We start from the raw sequence: 22,337 nt of genomic DNA, 5'->3' as shown, positions 1-22,337 counted from the left end.
ACTGCAAAGATATAACCCTTTGATCCCTGCCATTTTTCTTGTTCTCATGTAACACTCGAGACAATTTGTTTTTCGAACTAATAAACCCTTTAAGATAAATCAAACACTTAAACTTATTCATCTAGATAAAATAGTAACATATGTTGCCTTAGGTAACCTTTAACATATTTGTTTTTTTACCACTATTTCATTTTGTTGCCGATCGTAAAACATTGCCAATTTTTGTTTGTTTTACAATATATCAACGATTTTTCAGTCTCGTATCTCATCGTTCGGCCATACAGTTCATCTGCTACATAATTTTCTCTTTTTGTCTGTATCAGTGGGAAGCTGAGCAGCAACCATCATGCGAAAATGGTATTTTCCTTTGCTTTAGGAGCACAATTAAACAAAAATAAACTTGACATTTGACTGTAAACATTCATTAAAGTCGTAAATTATTTTGTGTCCATTTTAAAGCTTCAACGTTACTTTTCAATTTCAAATTGTCACAATAGTAAAACCTTTAGGCATTTTTAATCCATTAAAAATAGATTAAAATGGCTGACTTGTTTTTACTATTAATAATACATTTAAATGGCCGATGAGTTTGCTATCATTAATAATACATTAAAAAAAGTCTGGCATATGTTTATCAAATAAATGACTTCGGGGGTGGGGGGGGCAGAGAAAATTAGGATATCCTTGTAGAATGGAACATAATCTTGCAACTTCCCATAAAAATTTACTCATAGATTAAAGGAATTTGTTGGATAAAATTTAGATTTTATTAATGAAATAGAATTTTTACGTACAATTTAAGGAATAATTTAAGAGATAGTATGTATAATAATAATAATAATAATAATAATAATAATAATAATAATAATAAAAACAACAATAATGACAATAATAATAATAATGACAACAATAATAATAACAACAATAATAGTAATAATAATAATAACAATAACAATAATAACAACAATAATAATAACGATAACAACAATAATAATAATAGTAGTGATAATAATAATAACAATAATAACAACAATAATAATGATAACAATAATAATATACAAGACCAAAAGATCCTAACGGAGGTAAAGAGTAGAAAAAGGCATGGATCGACTACAACAAAGCATATAATTTATTAATTAAATATATTTCTCATTCCGTGGAATTTCCATGGATTCTACTAGTTGTTGTTGTTGTTGTTATTATTATTATTATCATTATTATTATTATTATTCACTCACTCACTCACTTACTCACTAGGAGTTTTCACACAGACTATCATCAAAGAATTCTCTTTGAGAAAAACTTGTGGTGTTCTCTGGATTCTGAGTGACAATCTGTCTCCCTAAATTTCCAGTACTCTATATCTCTTTCGATATCATTTGCAAATTAAATTGCATTATCGCAACAACTGTTTACCATTGATTTCTCATTAGTAGTGGCTATTGGTGAGCACTGGAATCTGGGTGGTAATAAGCCTCCCAAAGATCCCAATCCTCTTTGCACTCATCAAGTAGAGGTCTGGTTAGTGCTTTGTCTCTTCGGTTTTAGTATCCACTTTGACCCTTCAACTAATTGGTACGGTACCAGTCGTGCTGATGCTAGTTTTTTTTTGGGGGGAGGGAGTAAAAATTGGGGGGGGGAAGTGGAATAAACACTTTTTATTTTTGCTGCATCAGTTCTCTTGGTTGTGCTTTTTGTTTCATTTCTAATACAGTTTCTACAAGCCAGGTTAGAATTTGTCACTCATGTGGACTAGTTTCTGCCCACAATCTACATTTACTGTTTTCTTGTGTTTTATTAATTTTAGCTTTAATGTGGTGGTTCTAATTGCGTTGTTCTGTGCAGCTGTCAGTAGGGATTCTCTGTTCATGTGTCCTTTTTTAGCTACATCCAGGTGTTATTTAAGGTTCTCTTTTGTTATTCTGATAAATTGTCCATGTAGTCCTTTTTTCTCACTTTTCTTTTCTTGTCTTTTTGTTTCTGGTTTCATCGCTTCTTGTACTGTTGTTCTTGATGGTGTCTATGGCTGTGGTGATCAATCTGTCTGTGTTCTGACTTATGTACTTTTCTAGATCTTTTTTTTTTTTTGCCTTCTACACAATCTTCTATGTTTATAAGTCTCCTTCCTCCTTTTCACATAGAGTCGGTCAGTATCGCCTTTTAAGTGCAATGCATTGTGCATTGTCATTATTTTCCTCGTCTTTTGATCAAGTCATTGTTGTGATTATTTATTGATTTATTATTTTGGGGGTTCTAGAATTATTCCATTCGATGCCAGTGCACGGATCCCGGCTAGTTCAATATAAAACATTAAAACAACAGCAAAACTTATAGAAGAACGGGAACACAAATTTCAATCCTTTATCGAGGCCGGGCGAAAACAATTTTTATTTTTTAGTCTTTTAATTCTCGAAACATATTTTTACATGACACATTACATCAATCAGTTGAACAGTTTTTTTTAATGTCATATTCTTTTTTGTTTGTCATATCCAAAGGAAAATTAAAAGAGTAAAAGACTCCAACTTTTTTTTTTGTTTTGTTTTCTGGGTTTTTTTTTTTTTTTCTTGAGAGCAGGAGAGGGCGCAATATAAATTTTTTACGATTTTTTTTTTAACAGATGTTTTTGAAAAAATATAAGCTAATGTCTTCGCAGGAGAATTTCCTTAAACAACAACCATTTCTGAATGAAATTAAGCGAATAATAAAAAACAGATTGAATGCGACCACAAAGAAATACAAAAACAAAATGCGAGTGAATTTGTGTCCCTGGCCTGCGTACCTTCGTAGAGGCCATTTTTGACGACGATAGTGTTGTCAAACGTGTGTATGTGGCGGAGGGGGGTGTAAGATTTGTTGTTGTATGTTAGCGACATTAACACTTTCAAAACGCTATTATTTATTTCGCTACCTTAGCGTTTTTAAAGAGCTATATGCTCTTTTTAATATATATATATATATATATATATATATATATATATATATATATATATATATATAATAAAAATTACAATAAAATTTACCAAAATGACCCAAGATGGTAAAATTAAAGTATATTATAAATATTAAAGAATTAATATTTATAAAGTTATCTCAGCCAGATGTAAAAGCTCGATGAAACCAAATAGGAAATAGAGCTTATAATAGTTTCGAAGAAATACTTTCCTTCTCATCAGAGGGTAGGAATTAGCAAAATGCGGAATCGTATTATTTATCTTCCACCAGACTATCCATTCATGTGTAATTACCTTTTTCTTCACCATATTCCCTCTGCTTCACTTTTCTTGTTTTCAAGTAAGATCTTTGACTTACTTGTTGTTTCATCAAATACTTTTGCATGCAAAATCCGATCCCGCATTTTGCTAATTCCTACCCTCTGATGAGAAGGAAAGTATTTCTTCGAAACTCTGCGGATTAAGGACTATCCACTTATCTAGTGTTTCATTTTCAGATTAAATCTGTTTTTAACTCATTTCAAAGTGTTTTTTAACATGTTTTATTAACTGGTGTAAGAGATTTAAAGAAGGCAGGGAGTCTATTAGGGATGAGAGGTGTAGGAGGAGTAAGGAAGTCAGAACACTAATGTTGATTGGCCAAATCAAGAATTTCATGGATAAGGACCATCGTTTGTCTATCGAAATAAGTCCACAGTGATCTCAGTGTGGGAAATGTACAACAATTTTTCGTGAAGAACTGAAGATGGGGAAGATTTTCGCAAAGTTTTCCCAAGGGTGCAGTCCACAACTCCATCCTTGTCACAGACTATTTGATTAAGATGGACATCAAGACACTTCCTCACCCTCCCTATCGTCCAAACCTTGCTCCCTGTGACTTGGTTATTCCTTAAGCTCAAAGAAAATCTTAGAGGCTGTCGTTATGAGACAATTGAGGAGATGAAAGAGGTTGTGATGGGGTTCATTGACACGCTCACACAAGACGACTTTCATGAGGCCTTCCAGAAGTTGTTAGAACGGTACAATAAGTGCATTGCAGCCGGAGGAGATTACTTCGAAGGGACTGGTGTTTCATGTGTGCACTATGAATAAAAGTGCCTATACGAAAAAATGTCTGGAAACTTATTTAAGGCACCTCATATATTTATTTCCTTGTGGTCGCTTTTTTCTAATGCATGGAATCCCAAATCATGTGACAACAAGGCAGTCAAGCATTGTTGATTTAACCACATCTCACTCTTATAAACAGCATGATTCACAAGTCCGCTTCTTCTTTTCCCCTTTTTAGTTTAAGATTCAATAAAAGCCATTGTAAAGATACACCTGAAGAAGGCTGGGGATTATAGCGGCTGAAACGTTGGGATAATAACACCTACGATAAGAACAGTAGTCTGAACCATGCAAATAATCGAATTTAAAAAAAAACGATATTTTTTATAATTTAATAAAAAAAAAATGGTTGACATGTTTTATTACCGTGACAATGAAATCAAAAAGAATGTTTAACCCTTTACCGCCAAATTGTACTTTGAAGTCGCCTTTCAAGAAAAAACACCCGTATAGGAACTAGTTCTTAATTTTATGATTTGTCAGCCCAACTAGTCTTCAAAGTACAGGTCTATTCATGGTTCGACAAGTGAATGAGGAGTTTGTTAATGTTCGTGCGTCAGTTGCATGCTAACTTCCGTCACGTGTGGTTGTGCCACCTTGCAGCTGCAATTTTTGGTTATTTTTTCCCCTTTATCCCTTCCCTTAAGTCAAGAAGAACAAATTCATGATTAAAAAGTTTGGTACTTGTACAGTTTAATCAAGACATTAAAAAAATGAAAATATCCAAAAAAGATTATTTTTTACAGCAGAAAAACACATTTATATGAGAGCGCGTTAAAGGCAGACATCTTGGATTTTTTCTTAATTTTTGTTTGAAGTTTAGAAACGGCAAAGGGAGATAACTCCAGTTAAAGCGCCGACACTTCCTCCCCATCTTTAATACTAGCTTTTCTTCCTAAAAATCAAACATTTTGCTCGGTATCATAAAAAATTGTTTTTTCGCTGTAAAAAAAAAAAAAACTACTTGATGAAATTACGTTAATTTTTTTTTTTTCGGAGAACTTCATTCCATAATGGATACGTACAATTTAAACTTTTTTCGATATTTTCATTTTTTTAATGTCTTGATTAAACTGTTCAATAACCAAAAATTTATTTATCGCATAAAACATTCTGTCGGTAAAGAGTTAAATATTTTAAACCTACGAATATAAAGTTGGTCTGTATTGAATGCATTGTTTAACCCCAGAAGTCAAGTATTATTGTTCTCGCGCGCTTCTAAATAAAAGAAAGGGTCTGTAGAGGACTAGGATATATATATACAAAAGAAAAATAATGAAACGAATGGAATGGAGGAAACAAAGACTCAATTGCTGGAATAGATAAACGTGTCGTTTATTTACTGTCGAAAGAATGAATGTTTTAGATATAACACGTGTTCATGTCCGCACGGGTGTAACCATCGTTTGTTGCGGGACTGGTGGTGTAGAAAGAAAAGGAAATGTGTGTTCATCTCACTATCGTTTGTTCGCGTGTGGGAAAGAAGAGTAATATAGTAGAAATGAGAATGATAGTCCAGCGTGTAGACAAAGACAAAGGATAGAGGGTTGACATCAGTTAGCAGTCAGCTACGCGAAGGTATTCTCATGGACAAGTTGTATATATAGAGAGAGAAAGAGTGAGAATGTCAATCCAGGTTATGGAGATAGAAAGCGTATAAAGTGTACGTACTGTTTGTTAGCTTTTTGTCCCACATAGTAGCAAGTGGCGTGAGGTACGCGCGTGCGCGCACGTGCGCGCGCCTGTCGAAAAGGCACGACCAGCTCGGAAGCTGGTCTAAAAAGGGCTGGAAACAGCTTGTCTCTTGCTTTTATACTTGTTTCCGGTGGTCTTTTGTGCATGTGTGGATTTCCTTTGAAAAAGGAAGTGACGTCGTCCATCTGTGCTTACGTTAGCGTGTGTGTGTATACACGTGAATCTGAGTGTATATACGCGAACGTGTGTCGACGTGGGCGCGTATGTTTGTGTGCGCGTATGTATGTGACAAGTAATATAGCTTGAGATGTGAACGCGTGTTTTTGTGTGAAACTTGAAAAGGCTCGCGCGGGTCATATTTTCATGATCCATTGTATTTAAAAAAAATCCAAATACCTGATTTTCAGCGGAAATATTAACTTTAATTTTGGCGAATACAAACCTTCTATTCTTCAAACTGACTCTTCTTTTTTTTCTTTTTTTTTTTTGTAATAAATACTTTGTTTAAATTCCAGTGTTCAGCTGAGTGCGGAAACGGCCAGAAAACACGAGATGTTGCTTGTATGAAAAAATTCGCCAATAATCTTTTGCACGTTGTTCCTGATGAAAATTGCCACGGAGAAGAGAAACCATCAACGCAAGAAGAATGTACCGTGTCGACCTGTGGAGCTGAATGGTTCATAACAGAATGGAGTACAGTAAGTGAACTCTTTCGTTGAATCCATAATAAAAAGACTGTTTTTATACAATAGCCTCCCGGAAAACGCCGGGTGGCTTTGCTAATAGTCGATTGTAAAATCGACTGTTATTATAATAATAATAATAATAATTATTATTATTATTATTATTATTATTATTATTATTATTATTATTATTATTATTATTATTAAAAGTTAGATATTCATTGAAAGAAGTTAGTATTATTATGAAAGAACATCATTACAATTATCGGTATGAAAATTAGATTATGTTACAAGAACAAATAATGTTTATAAGTTTTAGAATGCAGTGGAGATCTTAGGAAAAATAAATAAATGTCAAATACATAAACAAAATAGGTTTTCAAACCTAGGTATAAATAATAAATTTAGATAGAGAAAACGTGACTGAGAAGTCACCTGTTAGGTTTTGTATAGTCGAATGACGTAAGTACAAAGGATTAGTTTTAACAGATACATTATAGATAGTTTAAAGAGGGGAGTTGAAAAGGAGACGTCAAATAGTCCAGACGGGACTTAGAAGTCGAGAGAAGAGTTAGTCGCTTTTATGACGCTATGAAGCGGCGTATGCCAAGATAGTCAAATGTGAACAAAACGTTGTAACCTCTAAAGATTTCCGGGCGAAACCAGAGAATAAATGTTGTTATTTATTTATATATAATTATAAAATTCAAATGACCTTGTAACGGGTGTTGTAACCTCACAACCGGTTTACGACTTCCGGTTGCGCATGCGTATATAAACATAACCCCATAACAGCCAACAAATAAATAATCAACGCGACGATAAAACGTATTGTTTTACTGTATACGCTTTCAGCGTCCCACTTGTTTTTTGTTGTTGTTGCGCGTTTAAATTATCCAAATAAATAGTTGTTAATACTTTCTGCATTTGTTTTACAACGTGCATTTCCGTATTACGTTTAAGTTATTTTAACGCAATTTTCTTACAAATAAATCTACTTTAACCCGTTGACAATCATACGAGCATTTTACAACGGCGATTTTTCAATTTATTCTCTACTTTTTAATACACCTTTCTTAAAAACATTCATTCATTTTCTTCTACACTACCAACATAAATAAATAACCCCGAAAATATGTTTTTAATTGCGTTACAAATAAATAATCAACAGGACAATAAAATGTATTGTTTTACTGTGTACGTTTTCAGCGACTAAATTGTTTTTTTTTTTTTTGCGTTTAAACTATCCAAATTGTTAATACTTTCTGCATTGTTTTTACATCGTTCATTTCCGTATTACGTTTAAGTTATTTTAACGCAATTTTCGTACAAATAAATCTACTTTAACATGGGGAGAGTGTTTTTAACTATTCTGTACTTTCAACTAACAATTTCATTTAAAAAAGATATATAAAAATTTAACTTTAAGTATTATAGTATCTGTTCAGTGCACATTTACCTATAAGTATGGCAAACCACTTATAATTCAATGGCTGTAAGTTTTTTTTTTTACAAAAATAAACAATTATAAACAGAACGACTCATAGAAATCTATCTATATTCTTTTTTCATTTTAATATACTTTCATAGAAATGTTTCTGTTATGTCACAAAAAAATATTTTCCTTGCGTCACAAGTGTCACGCTCATACATTAATTCCATAGCTAATGTAACATACTGACCCAACGGGTCACGGGTAATCCAGTATATCTATAAAAGTAAAATTGTCTCTGTGTGTGTCTGTGTGTGAACATTTTCCTACCAAACTACTCTGTTGTTATTTATAGATATAACTCTTGTGTCATGTGGTCTTTGAACAACCAAGTACGTTTTTATTTATTGTTTAAAATGAATTGTTTTACATGTACCGTCCACAACTGGCGAACATACCATTATCAGCAGACATCTTAAATGTAGAGACAGTCTATCATATATATCGCTATGATATACATTCTCTTCGTCATTCATAAAAAAATTCGTCTTGTTCTCGTCGTCATGTACAAGCATTCGTCCCCCCCCTTGCTCTGTAAACATATTGTTAATACGTCCACGTCATCGTTTCATGTCAGCACGACAACACGTTATTTGGCCTGCCACCGACAACGTAACATCTGTATAATTTTGTTCCACCATTATATACATACAGCTATATACACACGTACACAACCCCCCCCCTCTAGTACGTAACACTATGCCACTTGCGAACTCTATTAGTAGTTCCGCTGCTAGCTTCGGATAGTGTATGTTTGTTAATAGCAACATGATACATGTTGTTGTCCGTGGGTTGGGATGATGTTGTTTGTTGCACCATAGGTGACTCATGCTTTGGACTAATGAGCTGCTGACATTCCACGGTAATTTCTTGTACAGTCATTTCCGGATTCTGCTTTTTTCTTTTCTTTTTTTTTTTTTTTTTTACAAAATCCGTGTATGAATATCTGCGTCCCCCATCGATCTAAAATCCACACACAAAAAATCAAACAGTTGAATTGAGCGTCTCGTTACAATACTCATATAGATTGAAAAATCGGTTGACTCACATTTCGTTGTGTTAAGACAAATGAAGCGCACATTAAATAACGAAATTTGCTCGTCACCGAATATCTGCCTCGGCATCTGTACCGTCTCGTTGAAGTTGCAGTCACGCAGGTGTTTAGGAAGGATACAATTTGCGTACCGGTCGTGTGCGACGACCTAAGCTTACGTAGCAAAAGTCTGATCTTCCAGTGTTCCTTGAATTCCTCGGAAAGCGGCCCTTAAAGCGTGAAAACAAAGTACAAAATTTTTATTTAGTCATTAATCCGTGATAGATTATGCAACTGATTATGTCGATGTCGTAAACTTTGATCCTGAGAGCAATGGTGAAAGTGTTGGGAATCTCTCTGAAGATAATTCCATCAATCGTAACTGTTGTTGCATTAACTGTTGTATGGTGCAATCCATTTTTTTTTTATATATATAAGTGTCAGTTTAAACGTGTTTCGGCTTTTTTTTTTTTTAGTAGAAACTGTATAGTAAGATTTTTTTTTCGATGAAGTGTGGTTTTTTTTTTGTTTTTTTGTTGTTTTTTTTTGTTTTTTTTTGTTTTTTTTTGTTTTTTTTTTGTTTTTTTTTTGTTTGTTTTTTTTTTTGATTTTTTTTTTGTTTTTTTTTGTTTTTTTTTTTGTTTTTTTTGTTTGTTTTTTTAAAGAGAAAATGAAGTTTGAATGATCCTGAAAGTTGGGTTTAGTATTTCTTTCTTTTCTTTTTGTGGAGCGTGTGTATGAAAATACAAATCCTTGTCGCAATTTGTTACGGGTTTTCAAATGTGTGTTGTCTGTGAAATAACCACATAAAAAGACTATGAGGACGAATGGGGACGTTTAACACATTTCAACAATTTATTCAGCAACTTACGGGTGAGATTATAATAGCTGAAACTGGATATGCAATGAAGATAAATATCTCGTTGGGAGATGCGAGTGTTTCGTTGTCAAGGTGTCATGGTATCATACTCCTTCTTACTATATGCTAGGGCGATCACTCCCATGTTAGTCCAAGGAAGTAACTCTATTTTTTTTAGGTTGATCCAAACATAACGTCTTTGAAAAGTGCCGAGAACAGCGTTTAATAATTAATACACATTTAGTTAAATTGGCAAAAGAAAAAGATGGATAAAACATGAATGTTATGAATGGGTCACCAGTTAGCAAGTGCTAAGTCAGCAAGTATTTATTTACAGTCGATATGTTTTGTTTTTTTTGTTTTTGTTTTTTGGTATTGGTTGAATATTTCGCTGAGCTCTTTATTCTTGCTATATTTCTACATTAAAGAATTCCCATTGAATGTGTGCAAGACAGTAGCTCTTAGCACATTATTATTGTGTAATACCGCTTATGGATTTGGATAGTGTATTTTGATGACGATAACATCTTTGAAAAGTGCTAATAATTAGTATACATGCAATTAAATTGGCGAATGAAAAGGACGTATAAAAACATGAATGTTGTGAATAGGTCACCAATTAGCAAGTGCTAACTCAACAACGGGGATTTTAGTTAAGGAAGAAATAAAAACCATGAATTAAGAAGCAATATATATTTATATGAACAATTATACAAAGATGTAAAATATACTTTGAAAGATCAAAGTTTGTTGACAAGTTTTAAGGTTTCTGAATAAGAACTAGACAAAAGTATCAGAAAGTTCGTTTCTAAGTACCGTAATTGGGGGGGGGAGTTTATCTTCTGTGTGGCTGTGTTTCATGATCGCCGTTTCATGAGTGGCCATGTCGTCTCGTAGTTGTTGATCGCCTAGTTTGTTTTACTAGACAAAAAAACCCTACTCATACATAAAAACACAAAGGAAACGTTTGCTGAATTCTTCAAGATTTTATTGGAAAGAATTTACTTATGGAGAGAGATATCGATAACTAATAATTATTTCCTCCTTAACTTAGTTTTCTAACTTGAGAAATGGGAGATGCAGACGGACAAACATCAAAGTGGCATTCGCCTTAGATTATTCTTCATTATTGAGCCGTGTCTCATCCGTATGGCTTCCAGAATGATACTGAGAAGCAAACCTTTGTTTCTCTCGATCTAAAACGACCTTTGTTTTGTCTGGGGAGTTTGATCTGTTCTTCCACTTCCTTACATCACCCGATTCTGGGTAAAATTCTGTTTGCAGCTAGGTTATCTTGACATGTACTAATATGATCCTTATCAAAATTCATACTAGCTAACTTAATAGCTACTTACTGGCGTAGGGTCCTTGCTATGTAACACTACATGGAAGGACAAAAACAACAATTACATGCAATTCGCAATAACTAGTTCAGCGGACGTTTTTTATGATTTATAGATTTAATGATGCTTTATCTCTCTGGTAAGGATACCACAAAAACATATATATTAATTGTGCGACATTAAAAGACATTCAATCTCTATCCTTCCGAGCTTAGCTTTGGGGGGAAAAAAGGGAGACCGAGACAAACCCGAAAAACGATCTTTCATTCAAAAGACCATTACGATTGGAGAGTTTATTAAATTTGCTTGTTTTTACCTCTACTTAGTGTTAAAAAAAAAATTTTTTTTTAATCATATAATTGAATTTTTTTAAAGAATTGTTTGCTCCATGAAAAAAATATATAATACACATCTCCTAAAAAAGTACACATAAAAATTCACGTCAAGGAAGGTAACCGCTGATGTTGATGATATAACATTAGTATTGCAGCATTGGGCATTTTTTATTTGGTATGTGATTTAAAAACTGCATAGATAACTCTGCAATGTAATCTAATTTTGCAAAATTATGCAATATTTATCGTGCTTATAAGCCTGGCAAATTTGTGTCTGCATCTTCTGGCAGGTTACGTAAGAAGCCAAAAGATACAGAAGCGATTACCCAATCAACCGTCAGAAGATGACAAGTCTCAACGCACTAAATCAAGAAAAAAAATTTTAAAGCGAAAATAACTTTCAACATGTCAACATGAAATCCTTCCATTTCTCGTGTTAAATATAAATAAATAGAAAGCCATTCTTAATATGGGGAAGTGGTCAGGGAATGCCGCATTTTGAACTAATCATTAGGCAGTTTTTGCTTCTACATGCTATGTCAACATGAAATCCTTCCATTCTTGGTGTTTCTAATCAGAAAGTCGTTCTTAATATGTGGAGAGGTAGCCGTATTTTGCATTAATCGTCTGGCAGTTTTTGCTTTGGCATCTTTTAGCTTCTTACACAATCTATTGGAAAATGCTAATGCAATGTTGTTGGAAATTAAGTTGTAAACTAGATAAACGCAGAACATCCTTCTTAATTAAGGAAGTATCAATTATGCTTGAGGAGTTTAAAGTAATGCCATAACAAAAGAAAACATTTGCTGCATGAAAGATGGAGGCGTAGTTAATCACAATCCAGCTCTTATAACATTCTCTTACAAGCGCTTCTTTTCAGGATTGAATCATTGTTTTCTTTTTGTGTGCGTGTGCTATTTTCTTTCTACTTGGGAGGTTGCCACTTATGAAGACCTGGAGCCACTCTAGGATAAGGGTTAAATTTTTGGTAGATAGTGAGACAACATGATCAGTTATGGTGGAACTTGGGTAGGTTTAAGAGGACGGTTCAACAGGAACTTATTCACATTAGATTAGAAAACAGTCACGTTATAACTAGTCGGGAAGCATACGTGTGCTATTGCATTCCACAAACATACAGTTCTGGGGAAAAAACTTTGCCTATGGAATTTTCGTTAAGAGTTCTAGGCACCGATAGTCTGTGAGGGAAGTTGTTGGCAGTTGTTGCAGCCAAGTGAGTATTTATTGTGAACGTTTTACAGGGAAGAACCATAGATAGGAGCTCAGCCAAGCACCTACCATAAAAGTAACGATATGGCAAAGACAGACCCGCAATGTCTCTTCTGTGAAATGATTATTGCTGGAACGATATTTTTTGTCATTTGCTTCCTCAATTACTTTCTCTTGAGAAGTTTTTCTGAGGGATATCAGGTACTTACAGGAAGGATGGCATGAAAGTTACCAGCGTCCTTAAGTCCAAGTGTTTCTGTGGAACGACCTGTATTCAAACTAGGAACACACCGAAGTTGTTGTTATTGAGTGACAAAAATTCAGGTATAATTAATAGATTGGAGGATTCGCAGATGAGTGAGGCAATCGCATGGAGATGGATAAAGTTAATTTGAATTTGGAAATCCAGGCTGTGATAAATCGGGTAAGTCCAGAGTTTGCATCCATCTCTGTCAGTGCCAGCAACTGATTGGTTGATAGAATATCTGGGGTGGTAGTCCAGCGGGAGATCAATGGATGTAAGGGCAGTCGTACATGGCATGTTCTACTGTCTCTTCGACCAGGTTGCATTTTCGACAGATGATGTATATTGTCCAGTTGATTTTGCCAATACTTTCCTACCCAGCTCAATCTCAGATTCACGGTTTAATTTCTCACCATATTCTACATATGCCTGCTGTCTTCATTCATGCTGGACTCTATTCTTCCTCATCTTCTGCCGAATAGCCATCTAGTGATGATGATGATTGTCTTGTAGCTACTTCTTGAGACTGAAAAAATTAAGACTTCCTCCTAACTGGGTAGAAACACAGTCATTGTTAATTTCAATTAATTTCACAAACAATTATGACATCGACATTCTGTTCTTTATTCATCATTTTGGCACACGGTAAGAGAGAGAGTTTCCGTTTCCTTTTTAAGACTTCATTTTATCAACCAATTAGAGTATTTCTTCTAATTGACTTCAAAAATCTAAAGATGGCCTTTAACTCCACCAATGACATTACATGTCTTACATATTCCTTAGTTCTGCCATCCGATTCACTCATATGTCAAACACGACTTATTGAACTCTTCATAGACAACTTGCTTTGTGAACTCCATATAGAACACACTATCCAGATGAGTTAACATATTTTGCAAGGGTTGCAAGAAACTTGAAAGTTAAGCAAAGCATTTGCAATTTTAAAGTCCCTTCACTGAATGTCACACACTGAGACGTTGGCTTGCAAGCTAGCGTGAAATGACTTCATCAAGTTGATGTATGTTATTGTTGTGCCCTTGCAAGCCGATAATAATCAAGACACACACAGTTGATTAATTAACAAAATGTATATTTGCAAAAGTATGTCTCAGAAGTACACGTCATGATTCTGAGACCATAACTACCAATAATCATGATATTTATTTTCTTCCCATTGCAGGAATATGTGAAACAAATTCAGAAGGTGTGGATAATCAAGCTGGTGCCCGTAAATAAAGAGTACCCCAACCTATTAAAAATTGCCTGGACAGTCCTGTCAGCATTGCAATAAGCAATAAACTCACTTCATCTCAAAGAGGACAGGCAAGGTCAAAGAGGATAGACCTCCTAGGACTACTTCAGTTTGCCAGATAAAAAGCCACTGAAATGATCCAGTTTCTGCTGGACTGATTGTTAAGATCGGAATCTTGATTAGTATGTGCCTGTGATCTCAACTCGACACCAAAATTATGCTTAGTTGGAATTGTATTTATTCTGTCTGTAAGTCCATTTATTCCTGACATATGTAGACCAGCTTACCTTATAACAGTTGTTTATCTGCTCCTCACATTATTAAAGTTAAACACAACTAAGATTAAGGTGAAATCAATCTCTCTCTAAAAAGGACATTCTGGTCCGTCTACAAAAATAGCCGTGCCTATCCAATCAGCATTTCCGTATAAATGAGTTCACCTTGAGAAATAATTGATAAAGCCATTTCACCTTATCTGAAAGGAGGAGGTAATGCTAAATTTGTTTATGGGGAATAGAAAGATCTAGGGTTTATTTTAGGCAGCCACATAATCCCTTTAGTCCTCACATCACATGAGTGATGTTTCTGACAAAGGGGGAAGAATTGATGTTTTCTGGGTTGGAATCTATCCATATAACATTTATTGTTGACTATTTTTTGACCTTGAAGTGGTATTTTTTTTTGTTTGTTTTTAGATCCTTGCATCAAGTGGCTTCATGCCTTGTCTGAAGCAATTTTCATAAAATAAAAACAATGTTTATGTTGATAAAAATATCTTTTACTAAAAATTCCTTGTCTGTTGATTTCAGTGCAGTGCAACCTGCGGAAAAGGTGTGCAAACTCGTGAAATAAAATGTTTAGACAACAATCTGAAACCATCGCAGAATTGCGGAGACGATACAAAGCCGAATAAAATTCGGAATTGCCAAAGTATGTTGTGCCAAAATATAACTTCTATAATAGGTAAGTATTTTTTCTTTTGTGGACATTATTCAAGATTTTAATTCCAAACAAGATTTTTTTGCCTGTTTATAAACATCCGATAAAATGTGTTGAAATAAATAGGAATAAGGTAAATACGAAATTCAATAATTAATTCCCCTGACCCACTTCTCATAGCAGTAGAGCAACGGAATTTCGAACAGTTATAAGTCTTTTTCAACATAAGAACCACCCAGAGGCACACATTTATCCCATCGTTTAATGCAGCTCTGGATAGCATTTTTGTAGAACATCCCAGGTTTTCCTCCAACCATGACATGACTTTGAAAATCAAGGCTACATCATCTGGGAAACGCTTTCCTTTCAGAAACAACTTTATGGCTGGAAAGAGGTGAAAGTCAGAGGGTGCAGGGTCAAGAGAGTAAGGGGGGTAGTTTCCACAGGCTATGTACTAATCTTGGCTTCTTGGGCTGTTTGGCAAATAGTCATGCATCGATCTTCCAAAATAGCAGCCTCAACTTTACTAACAGATGCCTCATTAATGGCATCAGAGAGGCAACCAGATCTAGGAGTTGTTTTTACAGATTTCTGGTCGTGCTTGAATTCACGATGTCAGCGTTGGAGTATCATTACCATATTTTTCTTTCATTTCATCAAAAGTCTCCTGTGGTAAGAATTCTTGTAAGTGCAAAAATCGGATCAATGTGCAGCACTTCAGACTCTATTTCGCATCTGACTCATTAAAAAAAAAGTGTAAATAAGAAACCAAGTTCAGAGCTGTAGTTTACCACATAACCTGTAGCGATATAAATCATTGCACATGCTAAATAACACTTAGAAGTGTATCAGGGCATTACTTACTGAACGCCCTTCGTAGATAAGAATAAGATAATGAACACAGAACATCTCTAAATAGAGTAGGAAAAATGCTTCTATTGATACAATATTTCGTTTCAGTTATGAAACTTTGTCATCAATTGAACTGCGCTGGTTACTAAATCATAAAAGATATATAAAAGGATTTTATGTTTCTGAATTTTTAAGAGTAGGATTGTTTATTCTTATTATTTGAACTCTTTGGACTACTGTTCTCATCTTGAGTGTTATTTTTCAAAAAGGTTCGTTCAATGTAGCCTTTGGTCTTCTGCAAGTGTATCTTGTCAAACTCGGGAATATTTCTGTCAAACTCAGGATTCTGCATGAAAATTGTAATGGGACCCTTTATTTAATCGATGAGGACAGTATGTTCTCATTCCATCAGCCATGACTAAGTAGAAGTCCTAAGTAATTCGCAATTATATTTTGAGTGTTACCCACACTGAAGATTGAACCTCCAACCTCCTAAACAAGAGTACACTACCCCTGTTGATTAAATAAAGGGTTCCACTCGAAATTTCGTGCATTTTTTCGAGTTCAACAAAAAGATTTCCAAGTTCAACAAGATACACCTGAAGATGGTCAGAAGTTACATTAACCAAAATGTTGTGCCGAAACCAAATAATATGAATAAAAAGACTTTGATTTGTATAGTTATAAAAACAGCTAATAATGAAATGCTATTATTTTTTATAAAGTTGGGTTGTGTTTATTTTTTATAAAGCTACAGTGGCGCCAACAAGAAAGTCTGCACTTGTCATTTTTTTAAAAAACGCAAATTTAAGCTAAATTGAATGTAACTGTTTAAACAACCTATACCATATTTGATTCGCCTTTTATTCCTATATATAATTTTACCTGTTCATATTTGATTTTTACTTAAAGTATCCCAGTGTTCACGTCAATTTAAAAAATTAACTTCAAATCAAGAAAGCAAAAAGAAACTCCGCACAATGGAAAATTGTTATTTAAATATAACTTTAGAACATTAATGCAACACAAATACAACAGGAACACAATGAACTAGTTATTATTTAGTAGCATAGCCCTTCTGCAATTTGACAGCCTGCAATCTTTTGGGCATTCCTTGACTTAGTCTGCAACAATACTCCGGTGAAAGGACATCCCACTTCTCTTTAATTTTAGACCAAATCTTCTTCCAGATTTTAAATTGTATCATTGCGTAGCTGTTGCTTGATATAATGCCAAACGTTGTCGATAAGATTGATGTTTCGAAATTGTGCAGGCCAATCCAAACACGGAATATCATGCTCTTCAAGGAACCTCTTGACATTGCCAGCTGTGTGAATGGGAACATTATCCTGCATGAAGATGGGATTATCATCCAAATTCCATCCAAAGTAGGGTAAAAAATGCTCAGTCAACATATTAATAAAATAAATTGATTTGACCTTGCAAGCGAACTATAGGCCCTGGACCATTGGCACTAATAATGTCCCATACCAAAACTGAACCTCCATTACCTTGCAGCATTGAAACTGTGCACCTAGGATTAAATTCTTTGTTCTTCCTTCGACAGACGTACTGCCTACCATCATTGCCTGGCCTATTGAACTTGCTTTCATCACTAAAAATCACTTTTGACCAATATGAAGAGTCATGATCTTCATTGCATCTGATGAAGTCCATACAGCGCTTTCTGTTCTTTACAGAAATCAGTGGCTTGCATCTTGCAACACAGCCTCGCAAATTAAATTCCTTCAATCTGTTCTTAATTGTAAAAAGAGAGCACTTTTTAACAAGATTGCACTGTTGATGGATTTCAAATCTGTTTCTGAGGCTGTGGATCTTGATAACATTGTCTTTGCTGTAAGAAGTAACTTTAGGACGACTAGATTTAGGGGCATCACGAACATTGCCAGTGTTTTGTTGTTTTGCACAATTATTCGCACCGTTTTCTCATCACATTTCAATCTGCAGCCGAATTCCTGATTGGATAAACCAAAAATGTGGATATTAATGAGTTCCTGACGATCACCAAGAGAAAGTCAAGGCATATGGACTAAATGTTACGTTGTATAACCTGGAATAACAACAATTACGATTAGAGATGCTTTGTTACCTAAAAGGTGAATATTTGAAGCTGGTTTTAAGCTCATTTATTGCTGCCGAGTTTCTTTTTGCCTTTTCAATTAAAAGTTAATTTTTAAATTGACGTGAACACAAGGATACTTCAATTAAAAGTCAAATATGAATAGGTAAAATTATAGAGGAATAAAAAGTATATCAAATGAGGTATAGGTTGTTTTAACTTAAATTTGCGGTTTTTGAAAAAATGACAAGTGCAGATTTTCTCTTTGGCGCCACTGTATGCTGTGTTTATTTTTATGAAGCTATGTTGTGTTTCGTTTTTATGAAGCTATGTTGTGTTTACTTTTTATAAAGCTATGTTGTGTTTACTTTTTATAAAGTTTTGTTGTGTTTATTTTATATAAAGTTTTGTTGTGTTTATTTTTTATGAAGCTATGTTGTGTTTATTTTTTATAAAGCTATGTTGTGTTTATTTTATATAAAATTTTGTTGTGTTTATTTTTTATGAAGCTATGTTGTGTTTACTTTTTATAAAGCTATGTTGTGTTTATTTTATATAAAGTTTTGTCGTGTTTATTTTTTCATAAAGCTGTGTTTATGCGCTACTGAAAACTAGGAAAGGTATGAATCCTCGGTTTAGCTCGTTAGCCATAAAATAGAGATTTGTGTTCAACTAATTGTATGTAATTGTGTTTCCACATGAGATGCCTCGAAGGAGGTTGATATGCCATAAAACAGAAAAATCAATGTACTTAGCAAGGATGGCATTTAAATCTCAAGTATTAGAAACTTATTAGTGTAAACAGAACTCTAAAACCTTGGTCGAGCAACTAGTATGAACACCTTTTGAGCTTAAGAAGAAATAGAAATTCAGTGAATCTTGCTTAATTGCTGTCTAATGACTATGGATCCAATTTAATGCAAATCTTTTTAAGTTAGAAATTTAAAAATAATTTTATTTAAAAAAACAAAACAAATTTAGTAAATAAACCATTTTCAATAACAAAATACGTTCAAGTGTTTATAATGTCTATTAAGGCAATAATTCATCATCCAGAGCCTATTTTTGGCCCCCTTTTTTTTTTACAGACATAAAATGTTTCGGTAAAGGGACAGTATCTCTCTACTCTCCAAAAATATTTTCATCATCCTCATTTCGTCTAGTGGTTGCTAAGAGTTTTATTCAAGGTTTTATTTTGCAGAGAATTGACTCAGGAAAAAGAAATTAATGTTCTCTTAGCTTTACGTCTTGACTTTTTAACTTAAATGAATATCACACTGCGTCAATGTTCCTAATTACGGCACATCGACCACTTTGGGGGGGGTTATAAAAACGAAACCGAACATACCTTTTATATCCTGCTTTCGTGCCCGTTGGCCGTGTCCTCGAGTGATTTGTGTTCCATTGTTCATCGCATGTGGAACAAAAGTTCTCTCAATGCATGGCAACAGATACAAGTCTCATTTCTTTCCAGACAAATGGGTATCTTCAGTCGCCATGGTTTTCCACAGTTGAAGTTGTGTCATCGTTTCTTGTCCTTAGAAGGAGAGTTATTTATTTCTATCTTGTCACCTCCATGAGAACTCTAACGATCCATATTCAAACTCTTCCTGATCTGCTCTCTCTCTTTACTCTCCAAAGAAAACTCCACCACAGTTGCGTTCCACGAATAGTTCTGAGACGTGCTGATCCAGATCATGCCATGTCAACGATTGTTCTGCCTGTTCAGCCCGTCTCTCTAAATTTGTTATGACACCTTTTTGTAAACAAACAACCTGTCTGTGCTAATAACTTCTAATCTAAAAACCAATGAGCTTTAATGTCTAATTCTATATATCGCACTAGTCACAACTGCCAGTCTGTCTCTGTTAGGCCCATTATACGACATATGGACAGAGACATTGAGGCAATATTTCACTTAGGTTATCAAGTTTTTCCACATTATTGGACAACTGTCTCGCACAACTCATGGCAGACTCGCATTATTCAATGTCTCATAATTGGCTTTCAAAGAGAGAGAGAGAGATTGATTTGAAAAATCTTTGGCGTTTTTTCAGCTCGAAAAACGTGACGTCATTCATCATCTCACTCTGTTTTGTCTACTGTTTGACCTGCTGCCATCTGCTTCAACTTTACAACATCCGTCCTGGAATAATTCTGTTTTATAGATTAGGGTTATAATGAAATGCACTAAGTGTGACCCTTGTCATAATTCACACTAGCTAACTTAATCGCAACCGACGTCGAGCCCCTAATATGTAACAGTAAAAAGTATATGATAAAAAATTCATCTTCTCCATTTTTACACATCTCTCTCGCCCATCCCCGTTTCACCTCTCCCTTATAAAGTACGATGGCTAAAAATCCGCCCTCATTTGACGAAACCTGGTCCACTTGACATGCAAAGAATGGGTAATTAGGTTTTATTTTTAGATATTATACATCCGGAGCAAGAAATTTATAAATTTTGAAATTATTGCTACTTGAAAATGTCAGGTCTTTTTGCTAGTTTTAATTTACTATATTAATAAATATAAAGCCGATTTTTCCCGCCATAAATTCTGTCACCATAGGGCTATAAACACAAGCGTTATATATAATTCCAATATGGTCAGATTTCTTTATTAGTTTTTGCAATAAATTATACAAATTTGTCTGTATTTTATAAAATTCTTATTCTCTTTCGATTCTTTTTTTTTTTTTCTCTGTTTCAGATGGGTCGTGTGTTGATCGCTATGAACAGTATAATTGCCGGCTCGTGAGGCGGGCGCGACTGTGTAAACATAAGCTTTACCGGGAGTTCTGTTGTGCAACGTGTTCACGGGGAGACGACGAACATATTTAGGCATGAAGACTTTTTCAAGGGCAAAACAGAAAGTTGAACAAAAAAAAAAAAAAACATTCATTCGAAAAAATAATCTTTGCATCGAATTCTTCGTCTGATTTAACGCAAACGATTATTACTAACAATCATTCTTACAAATATTTACAACACAATCAGATTTCAATATATTTATACTCACACATATATACTACTAGCAAGATTATCCCGCATTGCTCGGGGCCATAAAAAAATAGAAGCGATTAAAAAAATGCGTGCAACATCTTTTTATAAAAACTCCTATCTCTTTACCTCTCTCAATCCTCTCTTTCTACCTTCTCCGTTTTCACGCATCCCTCTCGCTCACCCTTGTTTCACCTCTCTTTTATAAAGTACATAGCATAGGAAATGGCTAACAATGCACCCTCCCCTGACGAAACCTGGTCCAGTCGACACACAAACAATGAATAATTGTGTTTTATATTTTGGATATTATACATCCGCGGCAATGACAATTAAGAAAATATAAACTTTGAGGGTATTGGTCAGTAGTTAAAGAGTTTCAGTTGAACATACATACATACATACATACATACATACATACATACATACATACATACATACATACATACACTGCTCTTTGTATAATAGATTAGCATGGCTTCCTGCTGTTGCCCGGATCTATAAAAAAAAAAAAGAAGATACATGTGTCACATTTTTATATTTAAAATTCTATATCTGTCTCGTTCTCTCTAGCTGTCCTTCTATCTTTCTCTCTTCTCCTTTCCATAAACCCCTTCTCTCCCAACCCTCTTTTTCTCTTCCACCTAGCCCATTCCTCTTTCTTGTTCTAATGTGTGTAATCACAAAAAAATAAAAATAATAAAAAAATAGTAATCTAATTCATTTACCCTATCCATTTTTGATACTGTAATCTTGGAATTATTGCTCCTGGACAACACAAAGTAGAATGACATTCTTGATCTCGGATAATTTCGTTCTGTACTCCACTCACTTTCACAATAATCCGGAGAGGAATAATGTTGAGAAGGAAAATAGTCCAAAGAGATTTACATGTAATACTGTAATTTACAGTAATTGGTCCCGAGTAACTCCGACTTATAACAAAAGTGTCTGTCCTTTGCTTCATTTCCTTACTTACAAAATATAAGATAATGTTAATAATGACAACTTGTCTCAGAAAAAACTCAAAGTAGAACAAAAGTTTCTGTTACATTCCCGGCACTTACCAAATATAAAAATGTAATGTAAGGAAAGAAACCTCCACAGTACGGGCAAACGTAAAATCAAAGTATAAATAGAAATTTAATGCCATTATTCACACAAACACAAGTATCAATAATAAAAAAAATACATAACAAATGCATAAAAAAAGCATAATGCAATAATGTTGG

General features: G+C 34.2%; 1 protein-coding gene across 2 annotated transcripts in view; it reads left to right on the top strand.

Moving 5' to 3' along the window:
- The window catches only part of LOC145270132 (thrombospondin type-1 domain-containing protein 4-like), a 256,325-nt gene that overhangs the window by 233,945 nt on the left and 43 nt on the right, over window positions 1-22,337 (top strand). For both annotated transcript variants that reach the window (XM_080125744.1, XM_080125741.1), the window contains exons 6-8: window positions 6,275-6,457; window positions 15,040-15,193; window positions 20,816-22,337. The exon at window positions 20,816-22,337 is cut by the window's right edge and continues 43 nt beyond it. In XM_080125744.1, the coding sequence (XP_079981870.1) occupies window positions 6,275-6,457; window positions 15,040-15,193; window positions 20,816-20,946 (468 nt within the window). In that variant the 3' untranslated portion in view covers window positions 20,947-22,337. The remainder of the gene's footprint in view (window positions 1-6,274; window positions 6,458-15,039; window positions 15,194-20,815) is intronic.

Source organism: Euprymna scolopes, chromosome 4 (genome assembly GCF_053919585.1).
Source record: "Euprymna scolopes isolate OS-2025 chromosome 4, ASM5391958v1, whole genome shotgun sequence".
Lineage (NCBI taxonomy): Eukaryota > Metazoa > Mollusca > Cephalopoda > Sepiida > Sepiolidae > Euprymna > Euprymna scolopes.
The sequence above is the reverse complement of the archived record's forward strand: the minus strand, read 5'-3'. Positions and strand labels throughout refer to the sequence as shown.